A 27,229-nucleotide genomic window follows, 5' to 3' on the forward strand; every position below is an offset into this window, starting at 1 on the left:
ATTTTCTTATAAGTACTCTATTAATTTCCCATGGCTGCTGTAACAACTTACAACAAAGTGGGTGGCCTAAAACAATAAACATTTATTCTCTCACAATTCTAGAGGCCAGAAGTCTGAACTCAAGGCGCTGACAGGGCCGTTTTCCCTCTGGAGGCTCTAGGGAAGAGTTCCTTCTTTGCCTCTTGCAGCTTCCGGGGGCTGTCAACACTCCTTGACTTGTGGCCACATCAATCGCATCTCTGCCTCTGTGGTCACATTACCTCCTCCCCTTCTGTCCTTTCAACTATCCCTCTGCCTTTCTCTTATGAGGACAGTTGTCATTGAATTTAGGGCCCACCCAAACAATCCAGCATAATCTGATTAAGATCCTTATTTTCATTACGTCTGCAGACATTTTTCCAAGGTCGGTCACATACTTAGGTTTCAGAGTTTGATGTGGACGGTTTCTGGGAGGCCATGGCTCAACCTACCACAGGGATGAAACCGGAAGCGTAGTAACATTTAAGTGACTAGACCAAGGTCTCAAAATGTATGAGAGAATGAGAATCATTTCTAAATGCTACTGATATATTTTATCCACATGATTTGTTGCTTTTTTAAAGAGGTAAAAGAAAATTTGCTGCGGGGAAAAATAAACAAAATCTATAGCATACAAAATAAATGTTAATTGACTGTTTATGTCATCAGTAAGCCTTCTGGTCAACAGTAAGCTATTAATAGTAAAATTTGGGGGAGTCAAAAGTTATATGCCGTAAATGATTGTCCAACTACTATGCTTATACCTGAAACTAATATAAAATAATAGTGAATGTAAACTGTAATTGAAAAAGAAGTTATATGTGGATTTCCAACTGCACAGGGGGTTGGTGCCCCTAACCCCTATGTTGTTCAAGGGTCAACTGTATTAATATTGATAATAATTTATAAACAAGAACTTGAATTGAAAAGACCACTGGCAAGAACACACCACAGAAAGCTATTTTCAAACCTGATTTCTTTTCCTAATTAAATGAGTAAAAACATTAAAAATCCCAACCGCTGGCTTTTTCTTGACTAGGTAAATGTTTGCAGGAACCTGAGCCTACATCAGAGACAAACAAGACACAAATCTTGTGAAGAAATCAACAGGAGCTCCTACTCCTTAAAGAAGACAGCGGCCGAATACATGTTTTCAAATATATGTCATTTTGTCCCTTATTTCCACCCACATTCAGCCCAAGCAGCCGCCCTTACTGGTTGCTCAGGTTGGACCAGGAACACACTGGTTGCTGGTATTTTCCCTGGAGGCATCTTGGCAGCAAGTCTGGATTCAGATCCTCCGATATCACAGGGGCTGGGCAGTGGCTCTGTGTTTTATCAGCGGGGTTAGTCCTACAGGTGTTTCACAAGGCTGGGGACTAGGGATGGGGGACTGGTGAGGAGTCATCCCTTAGCTCTCTCACCCTGGCCAGTTCAGGAACTAAGGGGAATAGATACTCATCTGTGATTCTCAGGCGTGGCTCTGTTTTCTCTTCTAGAAACCTGTAGGACCTGGGAAGGGTGACAAGAGTTGGGTGTTATGATTTCTGATCCTCTTCTGCATCTGGAGGATATATTCAGCTTACACCTGCCACACAGGAATCAACCTGTTTACACGTTGGGAGAGTAAATTTCCAGTGTTGTAGGCAGAACAATGTAATAGGAAGAACTCTGGCCGGGGACATTGGTGGGCTGACTCTTGTCTGCCACTCCCTTGCTCAGTGACCTTAACTGGCACCTTTTCTTCTTTGCTCCTTAGTTCCCCATATTTAAACAAGAGGATCGGACCAGATGTTCTCTGAGGCAACTTCTAGCTTCACGATCAGATGCACACATATTATACCTTCAATGTTGAGCATTTGGGATACCTGTCAGGCTCATTGGCTGCTTCTTTTTCCAGAAAGCTCTCTCCCTACACACCCTGATGCTGCTGATGGTGAAATTTACCAGGACCCTAAATGAGGTCCCAAAGTGCAGGATTGTGGTTAGAACTGAGTTGTACCCAGCTATGCCAGTATCAGTCATTCATCAGACATGAACTGGGGGCTCCAGGTAGGTGTTAGACTAGGGAATGAGATGGAGACCCTGCCCGGAGGAGCACACAGCCCAGCGAAGGAGACAGATGAACAAATCAAGGACTGCTTTGCAGAGTGGTAAGCTCCACTGTAGGGTTGTTAATAAGGCTGCCTGACACATAGAGGAAGGACATATTAATCTGTCTTTGGTGGAGTCAAGAATGGCTTCCTGGAGGACGTGACACATGGGTAGACGCCTGAAAGGGTGAATAGGAATTACCCAGGTGGAACAGGGATCCAGTCTCTTATGGTGCTCCCAGTAAGGATGCTCACGCAGCAGAGACTTGCCACCTGCCGTGGGACACATTGCTCCCTCTAAATGCAGGTGTCTCTCCCCTCGTCTCTTCCATTGGGTCTGACACACGGATTGGAACAGTGTGCACCTAACTGAAGCCCCAGGGGAAGGTCCTGTCTAAGCTGGGAAAGCTGACTGGAGTCCAGACCCGGCGACTGGAGAGCTGCGAGCTCCAGCAGCCCCATCTCTCACATACCAGCACTGAAGCTGCACCCTGTGTCCTGTGCACAGAACATGCTCTCTCCTCTGCTTTTGTTTGCTTGCTTGTTTGTTTTCCTTTTCCTCTTCTGCTGAAAGTTGGGGGGAAGGCACGTAAAAGCTGTTGGTTTCTGAGTCGGTTTCTAAGGTGTCCTCTGATTCTACTTAGTCATGGTGGACTTCTTGGAGGAAGTGCCCAGGAAGAAAAGTAAGGGCTAGCTTGACTAACGAGGCTGGCATCTTAGCAAGAGGAGTCTCCTAGGGCCTCTTGCTACTCACACCCATGCCACCACCCTTCCCTGAATTTGACCTTTGTTCCTCTACTAAACTCCCGCCAAGTATAACCAGGTTTGACCACGTCCCCTTTTCCGTTCAGTGGCTGGACATGTCCGTCAAGTTCGTGGTTCAAAGCTTTCAGCCAAACTGGTTTCTGCATCTGGACTTGGGGACCTGAGGGCTGCGGACGTTCTGGCTGTGAATTACCTTCTCAGGCGGTGCGCTGGCTCCGCCTCCCCACCCCCTGCAGGTTCAAGTGTGGGCTGGGAGCTGGAGCGGTGAGGAAACACTCCTCGCTCACACAGCAACCTGCTCCCCGCTCCGCCGCCTGGCTGCTGGCCGCTGGCCGCTGGGAGCTGGAGGGACGGGGACCTGGCGCTACCCTGAGCGGTCCAGGCCGGCAGCGACCGAACTCGACCCACGCGGATCTTCAGTCCCCAAGTTCACAGGCGTCCAAAGTGCAGTCGGGGCTCGAGCGGGAGACAGATAGCGCTGGGGCTCCGGCTGGGCGGCGCTGAGCACGCACGGCCCCGCTAGGGTTAAGTCTTGCCGGCTCCCTGCTGCCCGGCTGTCGGCCAGCTGCCTTCAGGGAGAGGCCGGAGCCACTACCAGGGACCCGGAGGGACGCCGCCAGCTGGGGCTGCACCTACAACAGACCCCCGTCCCCGCCCCATCACTGCCTCGCGGAGGAGCAGACAGTGGGGGCTGCGGGTGGGAAGCCCCTGCCAGCTGAGCGCCCGGGCGGCTGGAGAGCCAGAGGGGCAGCGGGACACCGAGATGGCCGATGATGTTGACTGGCTGGACTTGCCGGGCCGGTGGACCTATGGAGTTGACCACGGTGGAAGAGTCTTCTTCATCAAGTATGTTGTCTGTCGCGTTTATTTTTTATTTTGCATTTCTTTAAAGTTGTCCAACTTGAAAGGTGGCAGGGCTGGGGGCTGGCTGCGGTGGGAGCGGGACGCGGTGCGGAACCACAGGCATGACTAATAAGTTTATCACCACGCCTGTTGGAGTGGGGCTCCCGCCTTTTCCGTAGTGGATCAAAGTCCAGCACAGGTTCAGCTTCCTGAAGTCTGGAAGGGCAGGGCCAGGCAGGGTAGGTGGTGGCCCTCCGCCTGCCTGCCAGTCACAGATGGGAAGGGGGGATCTGAGGAGGATGACTGGACCCAGGGCCCAGCCTGCAGTTCCTTCCTTTCAGCTCTGTGCAGTCCACCCGCAGGGCCAGGGGTGAGTTCTTTCTTTCTTTCTTGCCCACTCCCCCCTTCCTAAAGGAAGACCTGGGCTACGTGACAAAATTCCAGGAGACCCTGCCTCTACCACCCCGTTCCCAGTGTCCCCAAGCCCACAGCCTTTCCTTTCCTGCTTCCTTATGGGGCTGTGGTCAAGGGGAAGGAGAAGATACCCACAGCACATTCAGCATTCTTTAGAGAGACGGAGTCTTTGCTGCTCTCAGTAATATATTAGCACTGTTATATTAATTTCATAAACCCAAATGGCCTTGGCATAGTCTCATTATAACAGAGTGGCCCTGCTGGCGCTATTTTGGCCCGCTCCTACTGTAGTCATCTTTTGCCAGGAGAGAAATCTCCCGATAATGTAGCAAGTCTACAAGCACAGCATTTGGAACTGTTACCCACACGGGATGAGTGTCCCTTCCTCAAGATAGCCACTCACAGAACACTGGAGCTGGAGGGGTCTCAGCCACAGCCGCCTCCTTTTCAGATGGGAGAGTTAGGGCCTCTGAACCTGAGAGTCCTCATCTGAGATGAAGCCACTTGTTAATGGGAGCTCAGACTGAGCCCAGTGTGTGCAGACTTCGGTGCATTGCCTTCCCCCATGCTAAACTCCCTTTGTAGGTAGCCAGTGGTTTCTCTTTGGTGTTTCTCAGTTTTCACATTTGCTGTAGGCCTTTCTCCTGTAATTATCACTATTATCATAATTGAGGCTGTAATTAGATCATCTTAGAAATTAATGCCACTAAAGTTCTTGACCCTGAGTTAGATTCTTAAATAACAGAACATCCCCAGTATTGAAACTGGAGTTCCTTCTGTCAATGGTTTGCGACTTTATTGCTCATAAGAATCACCCAAGGAATTTATGAAAAAGGCTGATTCTGACCCTACCTGCAGGGATTCTGGTTCAGAAGACCTGGGGTGGAGCCTTAGAATCGGAATTTCCACAAGTTCTCCGTTATTCTAATGAAATATTAATTTGACTCTTTTCATCTTCCTTTCCCATCTCTTTTTTGCCTTCCAGCTTCTTTTCCTCATTCATTCCACAAACATTTATTGAGTCTCCACTGTTTGTCTGCCGTAGGGCTAGATGTTGGAGATTAAAAAAAAAAAAAAAAGACACAGGATTTTCCTTGAAAGGAGTAGAAGGAACATGTAAATAAATACTTAGGAAATAATAGGATACATTCTAGAGGTATTTGCATGATGCTCCAGGAACATAAGAAGAACTAATGTTTTCTGGGAAGTTGAGGGAGGGCCTCCCCAGGAGGAAATAGTTGAGCTGCTTTTGTAGGATAGAGACTGGAGTAAAAGGGGCCTTGAAGCAGAGGCTTGTGGGAAGGAGGGCACTGAGGGGTGCCAGGGCACAGGTTATGCAGGGCATGCTGAGGGGGTCTCTACAGATGGAGTGGAGGCTGGAGAAGATGAGGCAGAAGTAGGAAGAGGGCAGCTCCGGAGAGGCCTTGTGTGGTAGGCTGCGGGTCTGAACCTGATTCTGTAGGTGGAGGGAAACCGAAGGAGATTTTAAACAGAGAACTGACGCAGAGCCGGCTTTTAGAAGACTCCCTCTGGCAGCTGCAGGAGGGGAGGTGATGTGAGGGTTGTGGAGGGAGGCAGGGGAAGAACTTGAGGGATGGAGAGCAGTTAGGAAGCAACTGCAAAAGTCCAGGAGATACGTGTGGGGACCTGAATTTCAGTGGTGAGAACGGAAGAGAAGGGGAGGGAGAGATGGGAGAAAGCTTTAGGAGTGGAATTGAGAGCATTCACGTACTGCTTGGATGCTGGGGAAGCGAGAGAAGAGGAAGAATGGAGAGTACATCTCGAAATTGTTAACTTCAGTCTGACAGCGATCAGGAGTATGGGAGGAGGAACAGATTTTAGGGAGAGACAAGCTTGGAGGGGCAGGGTAATTGAATTTGAGGTCCCCACAGGATATTCAGGAGATGATGTGTAATAGGATAGAGTTTGAAGAGAAAGGCCTGGGCTAGAGCATCCTGAGAGTCATCATGTAGAAGTGGGACCGCCCAGAAGTATGGGAGAGAGAAGACAGGAGGGAACCCAGGCAGCACCAGCTTGTAAGGAAAAGGTAGAGGAAGAGAGGGTGGAGAAGAAGGCCAGGGGTCACAGAGGTGGACAGCACCAGGATCAGGGAAGGGAGCCGCCCCAGACTGTGAGGAGGAGGGATGTTAGGAAGGAAGGAAGGGTCAAGGGTCAACAGTGGAAAAGTCAGAAGTGTCTACTGGATTTAGGAACTGGGGTTGGCCGGGGGGTGGGGGGCAAAGTTCTTTAATGACCTTTAGAAAAGTAGTTTTAGGAGAGGGCTAGAAACAGAAACCGGGTTACAAGGATTGCTGAGTGGGAGGCCAGGAAGTGGGGACAACCAGAAGGAACTGGTTTCCAAGAAGGATGTTTGGTCAATAAGAAGAGGAGCATGAGACAGGAGGAGCTGGGAGTGGAGGCAGCTTTGAGAGGGAGCACAGTTGCCTCTTGCACACCCCCAAACCAGGGGCCTGGCCCGCAACCCAGGCATGTGCCCTGACTGGGAATCCAATCAGCGACCTTTCAGTCCACAGAGTGACGCTCAGCCCACTGAGCCACCCCAGTCAGGGCATTCTTTTTTTCTTGAATTAAGACATAAGATCTTCATTGAGAAGAGGCAGGGTTGGGGAGGAGAAGCAGGTGTGCTACCTGAGGTTGGTGGGAAAACTTAGAACCATCTGCAAATGGCAACTGACTGAGGCCCCTGAAGAAGATTCTAGGTGGTGCTCAGGGCCCAGCCAAGCTTGGGGACTGTGGATTTGCAATGACATCAGTCTTCCCAGTTCCCCATCAGCCCAAAGCTGGAGTGGAGACAGTCTGTGACTGTGGTGTTCTAGACCGGGGGCTGACATGGGGAGGGATAAGGGGAAGAGGAAGTAAAGGGCGTGGTGGGGCTGTGCCCCCACGGGTGACCTCGTGATTAGTTGTGATATCCAGGCAAGCTGGAGATAGACCCATCGTCTGAGGGAGCTGTGGGTGTGAGAGCAGGAGAGGGATCACGGGCCAGAAAGTCTTAGGGCAGCAGGAGAGGAGGTGTGAGGACCAACGTCTCCCTCACACTTACAGTTCTGTGCCGGCCGGGTTTCCCTGCCTCGGGCGCCTCTCCCATGGCCTCCCAGACCAAAGCCCAGCCCAGAGGCCATCTCCCAGGGCGCACGTTGTCTCCAGGGCCCCAAGAACACCAGAGCAGGGACTTTGTTTCTTCTCTGCTCTTCTTGTTAGAGGGGCGGTTCAGCCGGGAAGTCTCCTCCTGCAGAGGGTGTCCGACTTAGAGAAAGTTAGTTCAGTCAAGAGAAGAGAAAGCCTGTGTCCACACAAAGACTTGGACACTAGTGTTCATAGCAGCTTCATGTGGAATGGCCCCAAACTGATGTTTATCCACAAGCAAGTGGAGGAACACACCGTGGTATCTCCTACAACAGACTGCTGCTCAGTAATGAGATGGGGTGAACTATGAACACGTGCTACCACACGGGAGGGAGGGGAGAGGTCTAGTTGTATGATGCATGTACACAACACTCTAGAAACTCTAGAAAGTGCCAACTAATCTACAGTGACAGGAAGCAGGTTAGTTGTTGTTGGGGGAGGGGGAGGGTAGCAAAGGCTGTAGGAGGGGAGTAGAGAGGAATTACAAAGGGCACGAAGAAAGTTTAGGGGAATTCACCTCTTGATTTGTGTGGTAGTTTCGTGGGTAAATACTATGTTAAAACTTTAAACTGTACATTTTAAATATGTGCAGTTATTATATATCTTGCTTCACTAAAAATTTTGTGAGTCCTTCTTAGTGGAGTTTGTTATATCCATCAAAGTATTAATTATGCCTTAAAAGCGTTGAGTGTCTTCCTGTCCTGGGCCCTGAGGACTGCCCCCCCCCCCCACACACAAAGCCTGGATGACACAAGGGACCTGAGAGTCCTTTCCTTCCTGGACTGGCCAAGAAGGTTGGGTACTTCCCAGCTCTGGAAAAGTCCGTGTCGCTTGGTTGGTGAGGGCTGAGAAATACCAGTGGGCCATCTCTTCGGAGGCTAGAGCCCGGAGGCCCCGCATGGCTGGGGAGTGCGCACTGGTGGGAGTAGATACGAGAAAACACTCAGGTGTTAGAGATGCGCGTCTGGGTCTGAACCCTGGCGTCATCACTGATTGACAGTGTGACTTTGGGCCAATTACTACACCTCTCTGAACCGCAAATTCATCATCTGTAAATTCCTAATGTGAGGGAATGTTGTGAATGAAAATATATAGTATTGTAGACACCCAAGAACTGCCGCTTTACCCGGCCTCCTCCTTTCTGATTCATTGAGCAGCTGCCACTGAGGGACCTTTCCTGTCCTACCCACGTGACTTCATCATCACCTCAGACGTCACCCCTTTAGGGAAGCCCTCATGCTGCTCCTCTTCCTCAGCTTCATCCCTGTGATGTATACACTCTCTGTGCACAGCTGTAATAGGGAGTATACATCCTATAACATCATATTGTAACTACCTTTTTATTTTATTTTAAAAAATTGAGATACAGTTGACATGCAACATTATATTTTGCAACTATCTTTTTATGTTTGTTTCTTTGAGGTCAGGGATCAGATATTATTCCTCTCTGAATCCTCAGAGCCTGCTCGATAAACATTTTGTGAATGTGGATGAATGAATGAAATGTGGGTGCTCCTGCCTCATGTGTCTGGGATCAGACAGTCGGTATTGACGTGAATTTGGGGACTGTCCCGCTCAGGGAAGCCTCTCTTGAATCTGACGCGTGCTTATTGGTTTTCTACAGCGACGAGGACAAGTCAACCAGTTGGGTGCACCCTGGTACAAAATCACCCATCCAGAGTGGACACTGCTCCAGCCCAGGTAAGAAGCTCACCTGTACCTGCCTTTCAATCGAAGAGGAAGCAATGGCTTGAGGTGGGGGTAGGACTTTGCTCCTGACTTTTTCTTTCTCCATGGATGGACTTAGCTGAACATCACATCCACCACCTGGGGGACGTTACAGGAGGGCCGATGCTCACTGTCGGCCTTTCGAAGCCTCTAGCTTTACCATTAGTTTTTGGGAAAGACCTTTGAGAACAAAGGTTTTACTCCTGTCTCATCCTCCTGCTCAGTCAGCAAATCCCCTCCATCTTGCCTTGACCGGCGGAGCTGCGGCCCCCAGTACCGCGCGGAGAACTGCCACCACAGGACGACCTCGCTCGTGCCGCCAGTGCCGTTGCCACCGGCCGCGAGTCGCCAGTGAGCAGTTGGAGTGTGGTTGGTGTGACTGAGGAGCTGAATTTTTAATTTTAATTAAGTTAAATTTAAAGTAAGTAGGAACTCCTTCACATGGGGGAACATGAAAGGAAAGGGGACAGGGCCCGCAAGGCTCGCTTACTATACAGGAGACACATTCCTCGCCCTCAGGGAGTTCCCAGGCTAGTGGTAAACAGGGGACAGGTACAGGCAAAGATTTCAGTCCAAAAGGAAGGGTGGAGACACAGAATCACAAGCCTGGGGTACTTCAGTGAACAACCGATTGTCCTCTTCAGGCCTCCATAGACCCATCCCCACTGGCCGTCCATCCCCTCACCTGACCGCAGGGCAGGCCCGTGGTCCTGAGAGGCTGGGTCACCCCTGGGTGCGGTGGCTCTGCTGGGCACACTGGGGTAAGCTGTTGACTTGCCCCCAGCCTAGTTTCTTTTGGATTCCAGGCTGGAATCATTGTGTTTTTAGAGAGGGGATGTCAGGGATCCTGGAGTCCAAGTCCTTCATTTTAAAGTAGGGAAATTGGAGATCAGAGGAGCAGTCCCTGGCTCAGGGCCACTCAGTGAGAGAAGCAGAATCAGGGTTAAGTGCAGACGTTGTAGGAGCACAGAGACCTGAGCTCACGTCTTGGCTCTACTTTCTGGTAGTGTGGTCTTGAGCAATAACTTTTCCAGGACTCAGCTTCTTCCACTGTAGAATGGGGATAGGATTATGGACCTCAAAAGGCTGTAGCACACAGAGTACGTGAGTGAGTCACTCTCCGCAGAGGCGACTGCTGCTGTTACAGCCAGAGGCATCTTTCTGACAGACAGCGGGCCTCCTGACCCCAGGCAGGGCTGTCTCCTTCTTCCGTGTTTCAGCTGTTTACAGTCTGAGTCCCTCCACCTTATCAGGACTCTAAGTAGGACTGGAAGAGGAATAAAAGCCTTCGAGCCAATTCCTTCATTTTTGGCTGCAGCCAACTGGTTGTCCAAGGCTGGGAAGGGGTTAAATGCCCCTGAAGCTTGCTGGGAGGGCAGCTGTCTCAGCGGGCACTCCGCCTGGGCAAGAATATAAGCGCCCTTGGTGTTGCCCAGGCGGAGAGGGCAGTGTGGAGGGAAGTTGCTGGAAAAGGCAGGGCACATAATCCATACTGGCCTCTTTCCCAGGCACATCACAGTAGCAGGATTTTTTATGATCCTGACCCAATGGGGGTCCCTCTACTTGGGGAGTCTGCCAACCCACACCCTTCTGAATGGGAATGTCCTCCCACAGGGACAGAGGGGAACAAGTAGCATTTATAGAGCAGCACAGAGGAAAGAATGCGAGCTCTGGAGGCAGCAGACCAGACTCATTCCGGCTCAGACACTTCCTATGTGACCTTAGACAAGTTGATTGACCTCTCTGGGCCTCGGTTTTCTTACCTGTAAGAACGTTCGGGATGACGCCTATTACGTAATGTTGCTGTGCAGATGAAACGTGCCAGTAGTGGTGCGACGTGCGGCTCAGAGGAAGGAAGTGCCCACTAAGTGGTAGCTGGTGCTGCTATTTCTACGGACCAAGTTCTGGGAGGGCAGCGGGGCCTGCTGACTGCTCTCCTGTGTTGAAGCAGCAGCATTACCATCCGCTGCAACTCTGGAAATAGGCTTTGATGAATAGGGATGAGTAAAATGAATGTATCAAAACTGGGCTCTCCACTCTACAGAACCCAGCTGGTAATATAGCTGGGGAGATCCACACCTATATTTTATAAGACCTCATACACAAGGTGGGCATTTGGGCTGACCGGAAAGGTGGCAGTGAGTGTCAAGAGACCCCACACCTGTTTTCTAATATGTCAGCCAGGGACCTCTTGCTCCCCAAAGTGAATGATCTCCCCCAGAGTCCTGCCTGTCCCCACCTTTGACAGTGGATCCCCTCTGGTCTCTTCTGCACCTCTGTAGGGAGGAGGAGTCCTGTTTGCTGGAGAGACAGGATGCTGCTAAGGGAGCTGTTTGGGAAGGGCAGGCAGGACGAGACAGAGACCGCAGGGCGCTCTCAGGAAATGGAGGTGCTCCACTCTAGAGCTGTCCAGTGGGGGCTGAGCCTCCCCCTGGGTTCCTCAGCTATGCAGTCCCTGCTCACCTAGTGGGTCTGTGATTCTCTGCTCTGAACATTTCTATGGATAATTTTTTTTTTTCAGAAGTGCTATTAAAAGTTGTTTAAAAAGTCTGATTTCCTGGGACTGGTGTCTTATCTTCAGCAGCAGAATTGGGAGCTAATTATCTGTGAGGCCTGGGGCAAGTGAACCACCCTTGGCTCCAGCTCCTGCGGCTGTGGTATAAGCAGGCTGTAGGAGAACCCTGAGGACCCTTCAGGGCCACCGTCTGTGCATTCACTGCTGCATCCCTGGGGGCTGGCACAGAGCCCCACACACACTAGATGCTCATCAAAGTCCGTTGAATAAACAAGTGAATCCTGGGCGGTGATGATTCATTTGGTCACTGCTCATTGACAGGGGATGTTCCGTTTACTACCTTCTCTCTTACTGTTTGCTGGAAACGGACTGATAAGAATAATGGACAAAAAGGGTGAAATGTTGGGTTTGAATGCTGTTGGCTTCTCTGAATTTTCCTAGTTCTCCCAGCTCCCATCCCTCCTGAGTTCAGATTGGGCTTGTGGGGCTGAGAAGGGAGAGAGGGTGACTTTGTGACTTTGCTTTCTCACAGATTTGCCCACGGGCTGGGAGATGGATTCCACCCAGGAAGGAGCTGTGTATTTCATAAAGTGAGTACGATGCAGTTTGCTTCTGGTCTCCCTGTTGGTTCTGCTTTTGTGCTTGTCACTGATGCCTTCTTGAGAGGGGAGCAGGTTCCAGCATCCAGCTTTTCTCTGAAGGCCTTGCCGGGGTCTCCAGCCAGGAGGTGTCAAGCCTTCCGAGCCAGCGGCAGATAAAGCTGGGTGTGTGTGTGAGGTGTGTGTCTCTGCGTGTGTTTCTGTTGGCCCGGGAGAGCCAGCATTGATCGTGGGAAGTTTTCTGAGGCAGGGTGGGGTGGGTGGAGCATTGGGCTTGGGTGCAGAGGTGGGAGGGAGATGGCTAACAGAGGAGAGAGGCTGTTCTAGACACACAGGACAAGGTTCAGAGGAAGGGAACGGAGCACTGCGTGCCTTGAGAAACGCAAAGGGAGCCAGTTGGAGGGCAGGTGTGAGTGGGGTGCACAGCAGGCAGGTTGGGTGGGGGCAGGGCTGCCTGCGTTACTCCTGCTCTTCTGGGTGTGGTCACCACGATCCCGATGGGGGCAGGTGTGGGTCCAGTGCTCTGTTTTCCTCAGGGGCTTGGTCAAGCCCCTCCGTGGGCCAGGATAGCGCATGCTCTCAGCAGCTGAAGGTGCCACCATCAATGTCACCATGGAAGCAGCTCTTTGGGCCAGGGTGGTACACACCTACCCCATTGGATTCATTTCCCCCTGCCTTGGCCTGGGTCTCTCCATCTCCCAGCCGGGCTGGGTCCTGGCTTTGTTCCCGTGGGTGAAGCTCAGCATGCTCAGGCCTGTGGGCCTTCCCACGTGGTCTGGCCTCAGATCCTGCAGGGCTGGTAGAGAAGACGGCTGCCCAGAGGGAGCCCCTGCCCAGCCAGGGGAAGGAGGACCCTCTTTCCTCCTTCCCCTCCCTCTCTTTTTTGAAATCTTCGTCCGTCTATACCGTGAGAGGTCGCTTTTCAATTCCCACTGTGAGACCAGCCAGAACTTACACCAGCCTGACTGTTAACCATTGAGGTTAAAACAAAACCAAAATGTGACAAATTATCTGTTTTGGAAATTGTTCTGATATCACATGGCTCTCACAGCCTGAGCTTTCCCTGAAACTGAACCCAAATCCTTCCTGCTTCAGTTAAGACGTTTCTCCTTTGCTCTTTGAAGGCACCATCTCAGCATTCAGTTATGTGCATTTGGTTCTCAAGGTCGTTGACCAAGCGTTTCCACATGTCCCATCTCTTCATCAGTCACAAAAAACCTTCCGCCTGCTATGGTCTGGCCCTGTCTTCCTCTCCCCCAGCTATCCAGTTATGGTGACTTTCACCTTTCTTTTTCTCCTCCGTCCAAGGACCAAGTTCCATCACACCAACTTCATTGCCACCTCAGGACCTTCACACTTGCTGTACCCTCTGCCCGGGAGCACTGTCCTCCTACTTTTGCCCATCTGGCTCTTACTTACTATTGAGCTCAGTGTTACCTTCTCAGAGGGACCTTTCCGACCACCTCATCTGAAGATCACCCCCACTGCTCCTCACTGCCTCTTACTTTCCCCTCATTGCACCTGCCACGACTTGGAAGTTTTTTGTTTATATATTTATCGCTGGTGTTCCCCACCACTGCCACGTCAGCCCTGAGAGCGGATTCTGGCTATTTTGTGTTCTCCGCTGTCCTAGAACCTTCCTGGCATATGATAGGGACTCAATATTTGCTGGAATAAATGATTGGAAACTGTTGGGAGATAAACAACCGTGGCATAATTAACTCCTGCTTCAGCGACCAGCCCAGGGCACGTCTAGTCCTGAACTCATGGCCTGCCCATCACTGACACCTGTCCCATCTTCATCAGAGGGGCCACCAAAGAAGAACCCCAAGAGACAGCCTCAGGCCCTGCCCCTCAGGGTCTGTCAGTTCTCCTGGCCAGCCCTCAGCTCCCCCTTCTCATCACCCTACCGCCACTCCCTAGGCTCTCACCCAGATCATCCCAGCAGCCTCCCAACTGAGCTTCCTGCCTCCAGGCCACACTGCTCCAGGAATGCTTTTTTCTACAATGCAAATTTGGTCATATCATTCTCCATTGAAAACCTTTCATGCTTTCGGTTATAGGGTAAGCTGAGGCACTCCTGCCTTCCTTCTCCAGCCTCACCCCCCGCCACGCCCCAGTTGGCCAGACCGAATTGCCTTGGTCTCCTCAACACTCACCTCCCTTCTGTGCCTCCCAGCCTTTGCAAGTGCTAAGCCCTTCTCTGGCTTGACTTGTGTCCACCTGTGAACACTTGCTCTTCCTTCAAGACTCTGCTCATTACATCACTTCTTCAGGGAAGCCCACCTGTATTGTAATTGCTCGTTTACACGTTGTCATTTTCCCTAGATCAGTGGCTCACAAACTTGAGTGTGCAGCAGAATCTCCTGGAGGGCTTGTTCAAACAGATTGCCTGGCCCCACCCCTCAAGTTTCTCATTCAGAGAGTCTGAGGATTTGCATTTCATAACAGGTGCCCAGGTCATGCTGATGCTGCTGGTCCACAGACCACGCGTGGAGACCCGCTGCTGTAGACTGAACACTCGTCAGGGGCAGGGGTGAGCACGGGGTGGTTGTAAAGCCTGGAAACAGAGATGATGCTATTTTATTATGTATTGTGGCAGAATGTCAGCAAGCCGTCTATTGTGCATTCTAGTCTGTTCCCAGACGTGGTGGTCACTCCACATACCGAGAGCAGCAGTGGATGCTCTAAGAGCCGAGCGCTTTCCTGCATCAGTTCATTTCATCCTCACTCCAGTATTTGAGGGAGATGCTATCACCCCTAACTATTTCAGCAAGTGAACTAAGAATTGGTAAATAACTTGTTTAGTGTCAAAAAGCTTGTAGAAAGCAAAGCTGGGACCCAGCCCCATGTCTGCCTGATTTCACAGGCTGTGCCCTAGCATCCCCGGCCCGGGCTCGGGCAAGGCAGTGCTCAATAAAACCTGACCGACTGACGGACTGAATGAGTGAATGGCCCACTCCTTATTTTCACAGTTCCCTGAATAATCAACCCCTAAAACGGTTTATGGCATGTGGTTGGTGGGTGAGTTACAAACTCTGAGGACCCAAGATATGCATCCAAAAACATAATAATAAAAGTGAGAAATACAGGCAACTTCGGAAGCTCTTTTTTTTCTTTAAAGATTGTATTGATTTATTTTTGGAGAGAAGGGAAGGGAGGGAGAAAGGGAAGAGAAACGTCAATGTATGGTTGCCTCTTGCATGCCCACTACTGGGGACCTGGCCTGCAACCCAGGCATGTGCCCTGACTGGGAATCGAACCAACGACCCTTTGGTTTGCAGGCTGGCACTCAATCCATTGAGCCACATCAGCCAGGCCAGAAGCTATATTTTTCTTCTAGTGTGAGTGAGTCAAATTTCATTGACAAATATTAACATTTGCCCAAGATCAGACAAATATAATCAATCGTGTGTCAATAAGTCCTTTCCTTCATGCTGCTTGGGAGGTGATTCTCATGGTACCCACACTAATGTCATTGCTTAAGTGTGCCTACAGTTTTGAAGTTGTCATTTACCAGGAAGGGGTGGTGCAGGGAGGAGAAAAAACAAAGGGTTAAAATGTGGGTAAAACCCATTGCAAGCCTTGTGTGTGTACCAAATAAATCCAGAAGAGGGCACCAAAGCACACACGATTGGCCAGCTAAGGCCAAGGGATCGGCTGGGCATCACTACACTGGCCATAGGGAAGGCCCGCCTGGAACCTCCTCCAGCCCAAGGACCCCCACCCAGCTGTTGTCACTTTGTCTCTGTTCTGGTCTGAGCACTTCATCCAAGAAGGTGTCAACATAGGCAGCCACTCCTCCAGTGCCTCTGGCTCACCTGAGCTGCTTGCTCATGGCCACACAGGGGCTGTGGGAGGCAGGGGTGCAGAAGCCAGGGCTTTGTCCCCAGGTGCTTGTGGGACACCCTAACCTGTGGGAACCCAAGGCAGCAGTGCCCGGGAAGTGCAGTGGAGATGCCAAGACCTGTTCCGTTGCCTCCAGAGGGTAGGTGGGACAAAGAAGAGAGATCATGGGGCAGCAAGTCTGCAGTTAGTGCCCATGTTCTGCCTTCAGAAAGGCAGATATCAACCATGACCAACAAAGAACGAGACAGATGAGGAGAAAAGGTCGTGAGTGACACAGGGTTCATTGGCAGATGAGGAAAACTCAGGCTCAGTAGTCAAGTAACTTGTTCAAAGTCCCTCTGTGGGTGGGAGATGGGACTGGGGTTCAAGCTCGGGTAGGTCTCAAAGACAATTCATCACATGGGGCTCCCTTTTCTGCTCCCCAGTTGGCACATTCTGGGAGGGAGAGAGACCCACGTGCAAGTGGCCTGGGTGAGGAATGGGCAGGGCGTGTGTGACAGTCAACAAGTCCTTCGTGGTGGTGGCCTCTGCGATCGCGCGATGGGAGTGGCAATGACACCTGAAAGGCAGGGAGGACTTAGGGAGTTGTGGACTTCCCCCTCTGAGCACTGGGGCTGTGGATTCTCGGGTGGGAAATAGAACCACAGAGGTATGTTCTTAGGAACGCTTTTTCCTTTGCCTGAGTCCTCACACCCCTCCCAGCTCAGCTGCTCGGGACAAAGAGAGTTTCGACTTGGCCAGGGGAGTCTATTTTCTCTGCTCCACTTCACCTGTCCTTGTGGGAACTCTGAGACCCATTTGCTGCATCCCCCCACCTTGCTCCTCAGAATGAGGGCACTGCCCCCCACCGCAGTCCTCCCTTTGGCCTCTCAGGCCCCCACAGCCACCCAGATCTCCCAGAACCCTTAATAATTCTGACTCAAGCCTCTCAGAGGATCCGTGGGGCTTGTCTGCAGCCTGTGCCCTCTGTCTGCCAGAGGGGAATTCCTCCCAGCAGGCCCATCTGTCTCTCCTGGCCTTTGCAGCTGCCTGAGGGTTTTGTGGGATGGGGGCTAGGGTCCTTGTCTCCTTCCCCACCCTCTCTCCCCTCCCAGGTGCTGTAATCTCTGGCCCCTGCCTTGCTTTGCTCCATTGGCTCCTCAAGGCAGAGATGCCCCCGGAGCCCCTCCCTCACCTTTGTCTGTCGGGAAGCCGGCTCTTCCCCAGCCTGTACAGGGTGGCCTTGCCAAATCCTGGAGAGCCAAGGCAGGTGGGTTGGACTTAACCCGCCCTGCCTGGCACTGAGCCTGCACCCAGGACTTCTCTGCCACTACTGCTGAGTGGCCTTCCCATAGCTGATGAGCTCAGCATCTTAGCTGGGCTAGGGGAGTTGGGGGGTACCTAGGGATCGCTCTGCCCACCACAGCTTCAGGTGGGCGCATGCCACTCTAATCGAAGGGGTCCCACCCCAGCCTGGCCTGCTCTATGGTGAGAAGGATAATCCTTCATCTAGCTCTCTGTGGTGTGGGGAGTGGGGTTTGGATCAGATCCCTTTAAGATCCCCCAGCAGGTCTCCTCCTGAACCTCAAGAGAAGACTGCATTTCTGATTATATCATAGAGTTTTCTTGTAAAGATAAAGTCTTCAGTTGGTAAAAATGATGCTTATGCTTTAAAAAGACCCACAGAGCCCTGGCTGGGTAGCTCAGTTGGTTGAGCGTCATCCTGATACCCCAAGGTTACAGGTTTGATCTCCAGTCAGGGCACATGCAAGGAGCAACCAATGAAGGCAGAAGTAAGTGGAACAACACATCGATGTTTCTCTCTCTCTCTCTCTCTCTCTCTCTCTCTCTCTCTCTCTCTCTTAAAATCAATTAAAAAAAAAAAGACCTACAGAGAAGGGTATTTGTATTTGAGTAAAGAGAGGCTTAATTTTAAAAATTAAGTTGTACTAATAATAAACATTCAAAAAAGACAGAATAATCATGTGGGTGGGTCCTTGTAGAAGCCCTATCTCTAGCCACTGCTCTGTGAAATGTTTCTATATTCAGAAGTGACCCCAGGAGCTCCTCTGTTTCAGGCTGCAGCTTCTGGGTCTCAGGGTGGGACTGAGACCCGATGAGCTGGTAGGGGATCTCAGGGGGGAAACTCCATTTTCTTTCCTTCTTTCTGATTTGGTTATGAAACTCAGTCTTGCCCATTGTCACAGAGAATCATACTTTTCTAGCATCTACAGAAATGTGAAGAAGAGAAGAAAACTGAGGGTGAGAGAGATGCAGAGAGAGAGGGAATCTCTTAATGGTATGGCTTTATCTGCAGCAGAAACAGGACTGCCATCCTATTGTCTGAAGCCCTCCCTCTGTCCCTGACCCTCAATAATACAAAACACAGGGGCCCCCTAGCTCCCCAGCATCCTTGCCCAGGGTCATTGGAGACCAACTTGGGTTAAGGACCTAGAAGGTCCTGGCACCTTGTAATGGACTCCTACCAGCTTCGAATGTTATTTCCCTAAATTCATTGTGCTGGAGTCGGGGTGGGGATGTGGAGGCGCCAGGGCCCTGGCCAAGTCATCTTGACACCCAGAGGTGTGCCCAGCCATCTTGGGTGAACAACCACAGAGGTGAAGGCTACCACAGACAGGCCTGGTGAGGCCAGACCCCTGGGCACCTTTTGGCTCCCTGCACTCTGGGGAAAACAGAAAAATGCTGCTTGCACAGAAGGTGGCCCAGATCCCCTTTGAGGGGCAGCCTCATTCCGGTGATGGAAGGCTGGGTGGGCTGTGCTGAAGTACTCTTGGGGTGGCAGCATGGGTGGTTAGCAGCTTGTCGCTGGTGTGGATGGAGTTAAATCTTTCCGGGGGACTATTTACTCCTGATCCTAAGTGACAGCTTGGGGAGGGAGAGTCACGTGGCCCTGAAATCCCCTCGGGAGCCCACGGAGCATGCCCAGCTGCCTCTGCCTGGGAAAGATGCTGGATCCTGCAGTCACCACAACAGCATCCTCTCCCAGCACCAGGGCCCCGCCAGCTGGAGAGATGACTAATTAGACCAGATAGGATCCAGAGCCCCGCTTTTCCGAAGGGGGCCCTGAGAGGCGGGGGAGGAGGACCCCAGCTGGCCTGAGCTGGGGGGAGGGGAGCTCTGGGGCCCAGAGAGTTAATAGCTTTTCAGCGTGGGGCTCACACCTCAGAAGCCGGTGAGTCTGTTTTGATGCATCATGTAGAGGGGGTGGGAGGAGGGAGGTTGCGCTCTGGTCGGGGCTGGCAGCCGCCTGCCCTGTGAGCCTGGGCTGCTGGCCCTGCGGTGCCACTGCCTTCCCCCTCCCTTATTTTTGGCAGCGTTACTTGGGGATCATGGATTCTGAGAATGCTAATTATAATCCTTTCTGTGTCCCCTTCCCCGGCACCCCCAACGCCCCCAGAACCCCCAGGAAGGGTTGATGTGGTTTGAATTTATTATATTTGAATTGCACCTCCTAGGTGAGGCCAGCTTGGGGCTGTCAGCTCACAAGGTTCTAGCTGGGGACCCCAACCTGTCTGGAGCAAAGAGACCAGCCCCATCCTGCCTCTATTCTTGCCAGAAGGACTATGTTGATGGCAATAAGGAAGGAAAGATGAGGGAGGGCCTGGGGCCAGACTCAGGTGGGCAGGGCTCAGGGTGTGCGTCTTTGATGGGTCAGAGGTTGGGGCCCAGATCTCCTGAGGCTCTTGGACTCCTAGGGGGCATCGGATCTCTGGAGTCTGAGATCAGGTCGGGGGGCACCTGAAGAAGCTGGAGCCTGGTGTGGGCACTGGGGGCTTGAGGGAGCAGGTTTATAATGGTGGGACCAGGCTGCAGCTGGATAAGGCCCTCAGGCTTCCTGTATGAGGTTCTGAGCAAAAGAGTGAGGTTGGGGAGCAGGCAGACAGGGATAGGAGGCAAGAAGGGGGGTTGGACAGGAAAGGCTGGGGACAAAAAGGGAGAAGAGGCTACCTGAGATGCTCTTTGTGACCACGGGCAACCTAGGGAAGGTAAGAGAGGGGAGAGCCAGGGTGGAGGGAGCCAACCCTGGGTTGCAGGGGCAAGGAGGCTGAGCTGCAGGGGGGAAGGTGGTGGAAGGGGATGGGCTCAGAGTTTGAGTCCTAGGGGGTTGCAGCCTTCAGAGCTTGGCAGTTCTTCCCTATCCTCACAGACCCCTCGCCCTCAATCTGATGGTGTGGGTGGCGCACTCCACTGAGGCTCTGATACATGTAGGGTGGGAGCCCCGGTAGGCCTGTCTCTGCCTGAGCTTGTGGTCTAGATGTCCTAAGATCCCCCAAACCCTGGCTTCCAGGTCCCCCCAGAGGAGCATTACTTCCACCTCACTGTGCCTGCCTTTCGGCTTGGGCAGTACATGAGCAGGTCTTGCTGCTGGAGAGGAGGTGGAAGGGAGGTCCCACAGAGACTCAGGCCTGAGGCTCCAGCCATCTCTAGGTGGGGATGGCAGGTGGGCCGAGGTGGCTGCCTGGCACTGCCCTGGGCTTTCCTACAGGAATCAAGCAGCTCTGTGTCTCCTCACCTCAGGGAGTGCGGGGCTATGACAGGAATTATTAAAAGCCCTTGGTTTTCCAATCAGTGGCAAGGTGATAAATGTGTTAGCGCAGAGTGTAATTAATCCTGGGCAGCTGCACAGGCTCTAGACAATATGGGTTTTTCTTTTTTTTTTTTCCCCTCTTGCTCCGTTGGGTTCTTTCCCTTCTTTACAGGAAGGTGATGGTGCAGGAAGCATTACACAGATAATTACTTTTAACACGTCTGCCTGGGTTGAGTTGGATTCTTCCTGCTCTGTGTAAATGAAGTAATTACAGAGGAAGTCAGTGAGCCAGGCAGCCAGCTCTGGCTCCCAGGCCGACATCACAGCTGGTGGGCCTGAGATGCCCCCATCCAGCCAGGCCCAGCCTGTGTCTGTGGGCTCAGAGCAGGGCCCTGGACCGGGAGGAACTAAGCTGAGAGTGGGCCCAGCCCAGAGTGAGGAAGCCCTGTGACAACCAGTTCTGATGGGTCTCTCTGAGCCCATTTCCTCTCTGTCTTCCTTCCTGGCCTGTTTGGAGGTTCCCTGAGGCCACTGGCACTGGGCATGGGGGTCCCCCAGAGGATGGTTAGGAGGAAGAAGGTTGAAACTGGACTGTAACTGCAGGAGTGGGTCCTGGTTTCTAGAGGTTTTGCATGGGCTCTGAGCTCTGGTCTCAGGTCTGGAAGCCAGCATATCAGTGCGATGACTTCAGCAGGCCAGTCTCCAACCTCTCAAAAAAACATTTAGAGAGGAGAGACCAGAGTTTGTTTGGGGAACATTTAGAACAAATGCAGAGCAGAGAGGAAGAGGAGTTGAGAATAGGCTTGGTGAGCCCTCCCTGCACCTTCCAGTGTGGCAAGTGTCCGAGCGTTACCGACAGAGAGTGGCGCGCGGCCTGCCGGGGTTGCGGAAAGACCGCTCATCTGGGATTTGAAGACATGAATTCAAATTCTGACCCAAATTAGTAGCTGTGTGATTTGTAGCAAGTATTTGTTGGTTATTATTATCATTTGAACAGGGTATATCAGAAGGCAATACTTTCACTCAAAGGCCAGACAGGTGCTGAGGTGGGTTAGGGGAAAAATGTGTTTAGGGCAGATGGTACTCAGGGCGACTGTTAAACACTCCCAGGTCACTTACTCAGTCTCTGTAGAGGGTTGTGTGAATTCAGGAAGCTGGGCTGGGCATGTCAGTGCTGATCTGATCAACACTTGGGGATGCTGAGGGCCTAGGAAACCCCTCCATGGGGAAGGTGAGGTCCCTCCTTAGCACTGACGACACCCAGTCCACCCAGTCTGACTCATCATTACCTGAGAACCTGGGTCTATGATTACAGGTGCCAATTTGCTTTTTCAATTAGCCCAATGATTGCAATTAGCCCATTAAAATAAACCTACCCTCTAGTGGTAAGATTATTTTTCTGATTTTGCTTGGTTCCTGGGTCCTCATTAGTATCAATGGGCTATCTAAAGAATTGTAGGCAAGCCTGCTTGCCTCAGCTGAAGCTTTGGCTGCCCAGCTGGGGAACTGAAGAGGTCATAGCTGGGAAGGAAAGCTGGCTTTCGGTAAGGTGGAATGGTGGGGTGGAAGTATGCTGATGAAGGGGTCCTTAGACTTGTTACAATCACAAGCGAGGCCTAGAACCCAGGTTCCTTCCTTCTAATCCAATGTTCTTCCCCTTTTGAGCCTCAGTTTCCCCAGCTCTAAAGTGAGGGCAATAATTGCTGCCCTGCCTACATCACTGAGGTTCAAATGAGGTCATGTAGGAAGTGGGTCTGAGTGTAAAGCCACCTGAAATGGCTTTATCACATCAGACGTGAAAGTTCTTTAACGTTACACAGATGGCCTCAGCGTCCCTGGCCACTAGTTCCTAGACCCCTGTGCCTTACTAGTCACTTCCCACACTGTCCAGTAATTCTTCATTTCCACTGCCTTCTCATGCTGCCCACCCTCCCCCAAACCATGGGTGATTTGAGGGCATCGGCACATAGTAGTAGGTGCTCAATAAATGCTGGTTGGATATATAAAACTTTGAACGAGTAAGAGTTTGGCCCAAGGAATAAGTGTGGGGAAACAGTCAGGAGAAAGCCTTTGATGGCAGTGGTGGGGATGCATTTATTTCCCATCCTGTTCAGCCTTGCCTCTCCCTTCACTAGACTGAGCTGCTTCAAGGCAAGAGATGGTCTTATTCATCTTTGTGTGATGATTTGCACAGAGCCAGGCACATAGCAACTGTGTGATAACTGCTACTTGAATGAATGAATGAGGCAGGGTAATGTGGTAGAGAGCACATGGAATTGAGAATTAGATGACTGGGGCTTGGAATCCTGGCCCCTCCACTTTCCTTTGGCAAATATTTACTGTATGCTCATTATGTACCAGGCAGGAACTAGGTTGCAAAAAAGAATTTTTAACTTCATAGTCTAGTCAGGGAGCAGACATGTGAGCAAACAGTTGTCCTGTCTGGGACAGAGACATACGTATGCTACATATGCTGGTGGGCAAGAAAAGAGAGTGGCAGGCTCTCCCAGCAGAGTCAGGAAAGGGTTCCCAAAGGAAGGGACCTTAAGGTGGGTCTCATCAGCTTGGAAAGGTCGCTTAATTTTGGGGGGTGTTGGTTTCGTAAGCTACCACATGAGGAGTCTAAAGCCTCCTTCACAGAGGTAAGGACTAAGTAAAATAACATGAATAAAACATCTGGCACTGAATAGTCTTTTAATAAAGGTTAAAAATGTTTCCTTGAGGTCAGGCCAGGTTGGTGGGCGACAGACAGGAGCCAAAAGCTCAAGGAATTTCAGAAGCTGATCCACTCTTCATCTTAGCTCTGCTGATTAATACCTACATGACCTTAACAAGTGCCTTAACTTCCCAAAGTCACAGTTGCTATGTCTGCAAAGTGGGGATAATAAGTTTGCTGTGCGGATCAGTAGAGGAGCTTCACACAGGGTACCTAGACCATGCTTGGCACAAAGTAAGAAATATGAGCTAGAAAATAATAGCTCTTCTTTGTTGTTATTACCAGCACATTTCCTGGAGAGACTACACTGTACACAGACACACACATGTCACATGTGTGTTAACTCTCAGATATGCTCAGAGAGGGAGGAGGGTGAGGGGAGCTCAGGGTTAGGCTGAGTGACAGCCAGTTGCTCCTCAGTCTGAGAAAATTTACTTGAGGCGAGGTCGCTGGAACTCTAGAACAGGTCGGAGGGACCAGGCCTGAACAAGAAAACTGGGGAAGTCATCTTGTGGCTCATGCCCCAGGCTGCCTCAGGGGAAACTGAGAGGTGGCCCCCTGACAGCAGTAGCTTCATTCCCTCAGGCACATAGGCCACCCCTCCCCCCACCCGGGCCAGTCCTGCTGGCAACCTCGCAGCAGCTCTGTTGCCTGGCTGGTCCCCTGACCTTCCTAAGCAACACAGCCTGGCAGCCATGCTGGGTTGCCATGGTAACTGGCAGCCTCCCAGCTGGGTTGCCCGGGTAACCAGTTAGCTGGCATTGGAGGAGGGGGTGGTAAGCTAGGGGGAAATCAGCCTCAAAGGAGGCAGAGGAGGACAGGGCAGACCAAGAGGAAGACAAACCCCAGATGCCCCCAGCACAGCCCTGTCCTCTCACTAGCATGGGACTGGGAAAGCCTGAGAAGGGCAGGTAGGAAAGGATGCCGTGTGGTTTCCACAGCGCATGCGTGCACGCGCCTCTGTGTGTGTGTGTGTGTGTGTGTGTGTGTGTGTGTGTTGTGGTGTGAGTCATCTTGGCCAATGCTGGACGCTGGTAGATGAGCTAGGGCGATGCGCAGGCGCTCTCCTGCGCAGTGACAACGGCGCCATGGTCCAGAGAGGAAGCCATGGGCTTCCAAACCTAGCTCTCAGTCCTGTTCCCCAGCCCCCTCTTTGAGCTCTACTTTCCTCATCTGTAAAATGGAGGTGCTAACATGGACGTCCAGAAGCGTCGTTTGGGACAGTGCCTGATACTGTCAGTGGAGGTCCCCTCTCACCTCCATGCTGGCTTCCTCCTGGGTAGATGCCTCCCAGCCTGTGAATAGCTCCTGGGAGAACCACCTGGTCTGAGCACAGCCCTGTGGCAGGTTGGAGGTGGGAGGGTGAGAAAACCTGGCTCTCACATTCGAGGAGTTTACCACCCCAGCCTACCCAGGGCAGGAAGCGAGTTTGTCAGGCAGGAACACCTGCAAGAAAGTGTTCAAAGTAAGGCCTGACGGAAATTTTTGACGACAACCGGTAGGAATAAATTTTTCATCACAAGAAAACACATGTGTTACCTTTACTGCTAGCTTCCAGTTACATTCAGACTAGTCTGGTCTCTTTTGTTTAAAAAAAAAAAAAAATATATATATATATATATAGTCTTCACCAACCAGTGGGGTCACTGCCTTCAGTTTGAGAGACTCTCGGAGAAAATCCAAGCCTACCCTCCTCAGGCTTCTCTCACCTTCCAAGTAACCTCACAGCTCCAGTCTGTGAGGTTACTGAGGCTCACAGGTCACTCGAGTTGCCCAGAGTCACAGATCAGAAGTCACATGCTTTGCCCAGGGTCTCTGTTGCTGATGCTGTTGCCCAGTTTTTTTCTTGCTGCAAGAGGAATGGAAGGACTCTTCTTACAGAAGGAGAAACAGGGATCTAAAATCAAGGGCCTGGAGCTGAGCCTCGAAGCTGGCGCCTCTTGCCTGTTGTTGCAGGGATGGGAGAAGCTGGCTGCTGGGGAGAGCTGAGGGAGGTGGGGCCAGGCCTGAAGCAGTCTGGGGGGTCCCTTAGCCTTTGTGAGGAATAAGTCCGGGAATGAAAGGGAAGTGTGGTCTGGCTTTTCTGGTTGCTGCGCCGCAGATGGGTACAGCTGTGAGGAAAGAAGGAGCCGGTGTCAGGGTCCTGGGGCTGTGCCTTGCGCCTCAGGCTTCTGGGAGATTTTCCGTGAGGAAAGCCTTAAGCCAGTCCCCAGAGAGGCCAGTTTCTAATTGTCTGTCTCCAGTTTGGATATGATAGTCAGCAGGAGGCCTGCCACGGTTCAGTTGGGGGAAGAGGTTAGCACCGGTGGTTGTAGTGTCGGCGAGGTGAGGAGTGGCTGGGCTGGGAGGGCACAGAATGCCTATCCTATAAATATTTATTGGGATAAGTTAAAGAGAAGGCCTAGAATCCGAATCGGGAGCATGAGGAGGAGTCCATACTGCCCGGTCCCATTTTCAGCCGTGCTGTGAGAATTAGCCTGTTTCTCCGTCTCGCAGGACCTTTCCCCTGTGTGGGTGCTCAGTGGCTGGTGCCAGCTTCCTCCCTTCCCACCAAGGACTGTACCCTTGGCAAACAGAACATGGGTAAGCAAGGGGGCGTTTAGGGCTGACTGGCAGCGCCTTTCTGTTTGGGTGTATTGCCCTCTCAGAGTTCGCAGGGCCCTGCTGCCCAACAGCCATGCATGCCTGTGGCCCTGGGAGGGGATGGGGTGTGGGGCGAGTGGTCCGTCAAGCCCAGCTGTTCCTTGTCTGTCTAGGCTTCTTGTTAATTTACTCAGACCCACCGATTGAACATCAGTTCCAACCATAAAAATGAGAGCAATTAGAGGTATCTCATCCAGGTTCCCAACTTCAGGCTCTGGGTGCCTTTGTAGTGTGTCAGGCCAGGGTGGTGGGTGTGTGATGTGGAAATCTGCTGGAAGTCTGGTGAGGTGTAGGCTTCCCTCTGAGGCAGGGTGAACAGAGGCCGGGGCAATGTGGGTTTCTGATAAGGACATTCAGTACCCTAGGATTGTATAAGGCAGTTGTGCCTGATGCTTGAATAAGAACTGATCACACAGGGAAGGTGGGTGAGTACCTTTTTTGTAGGGACCTTTATATTCTGCATCTGTATATTCTGCATGTCCCCAGCTTGTGTAGGGTGACCTTTGATGACCCTTTTTTCCCTCTGCAGAATCTATCTGAGATGATGGACTCAAGAGCACATTGGGGGGTGGGGGGAGTCAGAATTAGAATTTACAGATGTTTTCATGCTTCCTGCCCAGCTCTCTCCTCACCCCTTATGTGGCCCACATTTGAATGCAGATCATGGAAATGGGGCCGGGGGAAAGATGAAGACATGGTGATTTATTTGGCTCCACTTTTGTCCTGACACCCTCAATAGTCACAGCTTATTTGCAGCCACTCACGACTGCCCAGCTGGCCTCTTCTCCCCAGGTGCCCAGACCCTGAGTCCTGGGAGCGGGAGGTAGATGTGGTCTCCTCTGCAGGAGTGAGAGTGTGTGTGTGTGTTACTTGCATGTCCACGTGCACATAGGGAGGGCCCACAGCTGCTCTTGGTCTCATCAGGGGCCCCTTCAGGCCACGCAGAAAGAAATTCCACAAAGACACTGAGGCAGAGGCTTGGAGGCAGAGCTGGGCTGGGGGGAGAATCAGAAACCCTGTCTAGTCCGTACAGCTCCCTTCTGCCCACACACTACAGGAGGGGAGGCGGGGGATTATCCAAGGAGGCAGTAGATCCTCTGGAAGCCCCAGTTTCCTTTTGAAGTTCAGGTCTTCCATGAGTCCAGAAACCCAATGACCTCATTCAACCCAAATGACCCTCTGGTGGCAGCCAGCAGGGTGGGCTTAACTGAGTCTCTTCTTTTCCCTGTGCTCTAATCCCATGTGTTTCTGCTCTTCCCTGATGTCCCTATCACTATGGTTCCTTTCTGAGTGTGAGTGTGTGTAGATGTGAGTGTGCATTAGTGACAGGGCAAGTTGGGTGAGCCCTTTCCCCAGTGCCTCTGGTCCCTT

At 51.7% G+C, this 27,229-nt stretch overlaps 1 protein-coding gene across 11 annotated transcripts in view; it reads left to right on the top strand.

Annotated features, from left to right (window-relative positions):
• The first annotated feature begins 2,950 nt into the window (after nucleotides 1-2,950).
• PLEKHA6 (pleckstrin homology domain containing A6) overlaps nucleotides 2,951-27,229 on the top strand; it is a 132,697-nt gene continuing 108,418 nt past the window's right edge. For 7 of the 11 annotated variants that reach the window (XM_045182340.2, XM_045182355.3, XM_045182342.3 and 4 more), the window contains exons 1-3: nucleotides 2,951-3,722; nucleotides 8,905-8,981; nucleotides 12,056-12,113. In XM_045182340.2, the coding sequence (XP_045038275.2) occupies nucleotides 3,640-3,722; nucleotides 8,905-8,981; nucleotides 12,056-12,113 (218 nt within the window). In that variant the 5' untranslated portion in view covers nucleotides 2,951-3,639. Of the gene's footprint in view, nucleotides 3,723-8,904; nucleotides 8,982-12,055; nucleotides 12,114-18,939; nucleotides 19,144-27,229 lie in introns of those variants that run through there. The other 4 variants (XM_045182362.3, XM_045182373.3, XM_045182376.3 and 1 more) reach the window with 2 other exon arrangements.

Source organism: Desmodus rotundus, chromosome 12 (genome assembly GCF_022682495.2).
Source record: "Desmodus rotundus isolate HL8 chromosome 12, HLdesRot8A.1, whole genome shotgun sequence".
In the NCBI taxonomy this organism is placed as follows: Eukaryota; Metazoa; Chordata; class Mammalia; order Chiroptera; family Phyllostomidae; genus Desmodus; species Desmodus rotundus.